The following is a 6,000-nucleotide window of genomic DNA, read 5'->3' as shown; positions in this document are numbered from 1 at the left end:
GAGTAAAGAAAGTAACTAATAAAGTAAAGAAAGTAACTAATGAAGTAAAGAAATATTTGGAGCTTAAAGTAATTAATAAAGTAAATAAAGAGTTGGAACTTAAAGGAAAGAGAATTTAAAGGAAATAAAGTAGCATAGTAAAGAAAGTAACTAAAGATTTGGAACTCAAAGTAAAGTAAATCCATTCAGGATGATTTAAAACAAAGATTTGGGACTTGAAGTAAATAAATCAATAAAGAGGATTTTAAATATAAAGATTTAGAACTTCAAGTAAAGAAAGTAACTAATAAAGTAAATGAAAGAAAGATTTGGGACTTAAAGTAGATAATTAGCTAATAAAGTAAAGAAGGATTTGGAGCTTAAAGGAACTAAAGATGGTTTAAAACATGAAGATTTGGAGCTTAAAGGAACTAAAGATGGTTTAAAACATGAAGATTTGGAGCTTAAAGTAAGTAAAGATTAGGAACTTAAAGGTAATGAAGTAACTAAAGATGATTTGGAGCATAAAGGAAAGAAAGATTTGGAACATGGAGGAAAGAAAGTAACTAATAAAGCTTTGGAGCTTAAAGGAAATAAAGTAATAAAATAAATAAAGCTTTGGAGCTTAAAGTAAATAAAGTAACTAAATAAAGATGATTTAAGACAAAGTAAATAATGATTTGGAAATTAAAGTAAAGAAAGATTTGGGACTTCTTCAAGTCAATAAAGTAAATAAAGATTTAGAAGGTAAAAGGTTTGGGGCATAAAGTAAATAAATGAAGTATCTGAAGGTGATTTAGAGCATAAAATAAGTAAAGATTTGGAACATAAAGGTAATAAAGTAACTAAAGATAATTTAGAGCATAAAGTAAGCAAAGATTTGGAACATAAAGGAAATAAAGATTTGGAACCTTAAGTAAGTAAAGATTAGGAACTTAAAGGTAATAAAGTAACTAAAGATGATTTAGAGCATAAAGGACATAAAGATTTGGAGGATGAAGGAAATAAAGATTTGGAAAAGGAAATAAAGTAACTAAAGGTGAATCAGAGCATAAAGTAGATGAAACTGGTTTAGAACCCAAAGCAAGCAAAGATGTGGACTAGAAAGGCCATAAAGGCAGGTTCATGACTTTAAAAGGTGGATCAGGTTTTTGCTCTATCAACTTCGGTGACACAGAAGAACCCAGAGTGGTGGTTTAAATAAAGGGATTTAGAAGGCACAAAGCAAAGAGACTGAGAGGTTTGCCAAGCCCCTGGCAGCTTGGCCCCATCCTAACCTGGTGCTCCTCTGACCTTCCCCAGGTAGATCTTGCTCTCAGCTCCTGCTTCAACGTCACAAAGTGCTCAAGGACTCATCCAACCTGGCTTTGAACACTTCCAGGGAGGTTGTGGAGCACAGAATCACAGAATGTGTAAGAAAGTTCCAATCCCACTGCCATGGACACAGACACCTTCCACTAGAGCTCAAGGCCTCAGCCAACCTGACCTTGCAGAAGCAAATTTCCAGCTGCATTCTGCATTCTGCTTTCAACTCCCACCCAAAAAAGCAGAGCAGGAATGACCCAGTGGGAACCACAGAGTCATAGTGGTTGGAAGGGATCTCATTTGCTCCAATCCCTCTGCCAGAGCAGGATCACCTAGGGCAGGTCACACAGGAAGGCATCCAGGTGGGTGTGGAAGGTCTCCAGAGAGGGAGACTCCACAACCTCTTTGGGCAGCCTGCTCCAGGGCTCTGCCATCCTCACAGTAAAGAAGTTCCTATTTATTTTGAGGTGGAACTCCCTGGGCTCCTGGGGAGCAAAGTGAAGCTGAGATTAACTCTGTCCTATCCCAGCCAAGAACCTGGCATCTTTAGGAAGCTTTTCAGGCTGACCAAAGTGAGGCTGAGATTAACTCTGTCCTACCCCAGCCAAGAACCTGGCATCTATAGGAAGCTTTTGAGCCCACCCACAGAACCAAATACCCCATTTTCTCACGTGAGAAAACTCAGGTGGGCTTTTAGCTAATGGAAAAGCCACAAAGCAATGCACCATGACCACCACCAAATCCCCCTGCACATCAGCTGAAAGCATTCCAATACAGGTTCAAAAAATGAAAGACCTTTAGATTGGAGCCTAGAAAAAGGAAAACAAACCCAACAACATCAACAAGGAAGGCATCAGTAGGAAAACAACCAACAGATGAAAAAATAAAACTTCTCCAAATATAAAAAAGTGTTCTGCTTTCTGCTAAGTTCAAGTACATTTAGCACACAGCAGCTGCACCTGGCCAAGGACAGATGCTTGGCTGCAGCTGGCTGAGAGCCCCAAAATATACACATACCCCCCTAAGGTGGAGCAAGAGCCTATGTACAGCCTGCCAGGCTGCTGGGCTGCTTGGAGACCTCTCAGTCACAGGCAGCCCTCCTCATGAGGCAGCAGCACCCTTCTCAACAGCATCACACAGCAAAGGAAGCATTCAAATTAACTTAGGAGGTAAAAAAATAGGTAAGATTCTTGTACAGCTCTTGGAATTACTGAAGAAGTACAAAGAAAGCAAGGGGAAGAAAACAAAACCAACCCAACCCCAAGGATGTTGATGCGAGGTACCTGAGCAGCACAGAGTGCAAACCACTGCGTGGGGCTTGCTCCTCTGCTGGTGTCCACACATCGATGTGTGCATTGGTGAAAGGCTTTAACTGCTGGGCTGGCAGAGCTGTGGGCAGCAGCAGGGCCTCAGGGCAGACAGATGCTCCCTTTCCAGCTGCTTTGCCACCTCCTGGTGCTGGCACAGCTATGGAGCTCTGAGGGCAGACCTGGACGGTGCCACTCAGCAAAGCAAGACATGCCCCACAGGCACAGGAGGTCTGGGAGGGGAGCAGCCCATTGTGAGCCAAAGCACAGGCTGCACCCACGAGTTCCAAACACACCTTCACTGCCCCAGTGGGATAGCTGCCCACTGGTCACAGAAGGGGCAGTTACTGCTTCCTGAGGGACAGTGAAGAGTGAGCAGGAAAGGAGGTGTGAGGCCTTGGCTGTCTCCCGTGGGCTTTGTTCTGCCCATCCCTATGCATGCCAGGGACAAACAAAGAATCCTGAGCACCTCCCAAGAGGTCCTCAGCTGCAGGGTGCATTCCAGCTCACAGACTGCCCTCAGGAGATGGTCTCATGGTGTGGCAGGGGGTTGCTGCTGTCCTCCTCCCTGCTGCCTTCTCCTGTCTCAGGTGTTTGCTTGCACATCTTTGTCATGCCAAGCACCTTCTCCAAGTGTCTGCTGAGCAAGGTGCCAAGTGGGAAGCAAGTCTGAGGGCTTCGTCTGCATCTCCCTGGGTTAACTCCATGGCTTTTTGCACTCATCTTGCTCCTGCTCTGGGTGCCAGTGGTAGGAACCCCACTCAGAACAACTGCCCATGTGCTGGCACCAGTGTCCCACCACTCATTCCTCACTGCTTTCAAGCAAAACTCAGAAGCTGCCCAGATTTGGGTCTCACAGCAGCTTCTCTGGGACCCACCACTTCCCATGTGGGAATGTTTCTCTGGTGTCTCAGAGAGAGACAGTGATTGGCTTCTCAGTGCTGGGGCATGAGCCCTCACTACTGCTTTTGTGCCCTGGCTTCATGCTGAGGTTGTGAGCTGTAGCTGCTCATCTTCTCTCAGTGGCAGCTTCACTTTCCATTGCACTGCAGCAAGTTCTGTGGGGCTAACTTAGCAATGTGAATCCTAACAAGCAGGAGGAAAGCTTTGGCCAACTCTGCTCCCTCTTCTTCAGGAGCAGCCTCTGCATGGCTGATTTCCCCCATCATTTCATTTGCTCAATCCTTTGAGCTCTGCAGGACTTACACTTTGTCATGGCAGTGCCAGCTGGGAACAGCACCACCAGAGGAGATGTGAAGTCTCAGCTGGGAACAGCAACACACAGAGAAGCCATGGCAGTGGCATCTGGAAACAGCAACACCAGAGGAGATGTGAAGTCTCAGCTGGGAACAGCAACACCAGAGGAAATGTGAAGTCTCAGATAGGGACATCAGCACCAGAGGAGCCATGGCAGTGCCAGCTGGGAACAGCACCACCAGAGGGGATGTGAAGTCTCAGACGGGAACACCACCACCAGAGGAGCCATGGCAGTGGCATCTGGGAACAGCACCACCAGAGGGGATGTGAAGTCTCAGTTGGGGACAGTGATGCCAGCCCCTAGCAGTTCAGTGTCTGGAGTAGCCACAACCACAGCTAAAGAAATGTACAAGCCTTTGCTTAGGCCAACATCCAGTCAGGGGAGATGCTTCTTGGGGCTACACCTGGCAAGTTTCCAGCCAGAAGCTAAATGCTGGACAGAATGGGAGACATCATCAACTCTTCATCACCTCCTTCAACATCCACGAGGTGACCACAGCTCTGGGCGGCTTCTGGTGCACGACACAGACCCAGTTCAGGTGTGCTGGAGCCTCCTCGAGGGATGTGAGCACCTGAGTGCTGCAGCTCAGGTCCTGCATTCTCCACCAACAGGTTAGGTTTTGAAACTTCAGAAACACATTTCCCCCCCCTCCATTTAAACATCACCAGCAGGCAGAAGAACAGAGCCAGCCGAGCGAGGGAGGCACAGGCACACTGCCTGCAGTTCCAACCAGCTGCTTTGTTTGAAGAAAGAAGCTGCTGAAAAGAAAAATCCTCTTTGGGCCTATTTTTCCTCCTCTAAGCAAAATAAATAGGAGGACCATAACACATGGAATGCACTCTGGAAAACAAGATTGGCATCGTTTCAGCGTTCCCACACTGCAAGTAACAGAGGGAGGGGTAAGAAAGGCTCCACTTGGAGCTGCAGAACTGAAACATTTACCATGCAGTGTCGAGGAGGGGGGGGAAGGGAAAAAAACCACCCAACCCAAAGTGCACCAAACGATTCAAAGGGGAAATGAAGTGACTGAGAGAAGTGAGCTGTGCCTGTGAGCCCGAGTGCCCAGGGGAGAGGGCTTTTATTTCCCGCTGGCCTGCGCCCGGGGCTGTGCTAGGTGGTAGTAGCAATCGGCTGGGTTGCACCTCCCGCTGGCTCCTGGGGGCCCCTCGGCTCCTGGTGCTCCTGGGGGGCCTGGCAGGCCAGGGCCTGGCAAAGCAAAGCTGACAATTAGCAGAGCCCTCACCCTCTCCCCCGATCCAGGTTTCATCACTGTCAGCCCAACCAGTTAGACTCAAAGAAAGGTTTGGGTTGGAAGGGACCTCAAAAGTGTCAGAGGTAAGTGAGGACAGAATCACAGCATCACAGCATGTCAGGAGCTGGGAGAGACCTGGAGTCCTGGCAGGCTAACAAGCCAGGACATCTAATAGGCCTGCCACACCCTTCTGCTGATGTGGGAAGCAAAGGTAGGAGGAAAACAAAGGCTTGGGCCATTATGTCCCCTCCCCAAGTGATAAACAGGCACACACAGGTACTTGTTGGGGTCTTGCCCAAATAGGGGTGAGCAAGCCCTGGGGTCATCTAACATGGCCAGTGTGGCAAATGCCATTCTGATTGGTGAAAGCCAAACTGACCATGTTAGAGTGCTAGGTTGGACTTGGTGATCCTGAGGGGCTCTGCCAGCCTGGGTGTTTATGTGGTTCTGTGATCAGCCAGTTCCAAGCCCCACCACAGGCAGGGACACCTCCCCCTGCAACAGGTCACTCAAGGCCTCATCCAACCTGCTCCTGAACACCTCCAGGGAGGTTGTGGGGCACAGAAGCACAGAATGGGATCTTTGATCCACAACCTCCCTGGGCAACCTGTGCCAGTGTCTCACCACCCTCACTGCAAACAACTTCTTCCTAACAGCCACTTTCAGTCTCCCCTCTGCCACTTCAAACCCATTCCTCTTCATGCTGTCATTACCAGACCTTGTCAATAGTCCCTCCCAGCCCTCCTGTAGCCCCCTTCAGATCCTGTAGGGCCACTCCAAGCTCTCCTGGAAGCCTTCTCCTCTCCAGGCTGCAGAGCCCCAACTCTCTCAGCCTGTCCTCATAGCAGAGCTGCTGCAGCCCTCTGAGTATCTTGGTGGCCTCCTCTGGACTGGCTCCA

The 6,000-nt window shown here is 48.2% G+C and overlaps 1 protein-coding gene across 9 annotated transcripts in view; it reads right to left on the bottom strand.

Moving 5' to 3' along the window:
* Positions 1-789: 789 nt before the first annotated feature.
* The window catches only part of COL19A1 (collagen type XIX alpha 1 chain), a 209,810-nt gene continuing 204,599 nt past the window's right edge, over positions 790-6,000 (bottom strand). For all 9 annotated transcript variants that reach the window (XM_064164142.1, XM_064164145.1, XM_064164147.1 and 6 more), the window contains one exon: positions 790-5,055. In XM_064164142.1, coding sequence (XP_064020212.1) covers positions 4,928-5,055 — 128 coding nt within the window. In that variant the 3' untranslated portion in view covers positions 790-4,927. The remainder of the gene's footprint in view (positions 5,056-6,000) is intronic.

Source organism: Pogoniulus pusillus, chromosome 25 (assembly GCF_015220805.1).
Source record: "Pogoniulus pusillus isolate bPogPus1 chromosome 25, bPogPus1.pri, whole genome shotgun sequence".
Classification (NCBI taxonomy): Eukaryota; Metazoa; Chordata; class Aves; order Piciformes; family Lybiidae; genus Pogoniulus; species Pogoniulus pusillus.
This window is presented reverse-complemented; position numbering and strand designations above follow the sequence as displayed.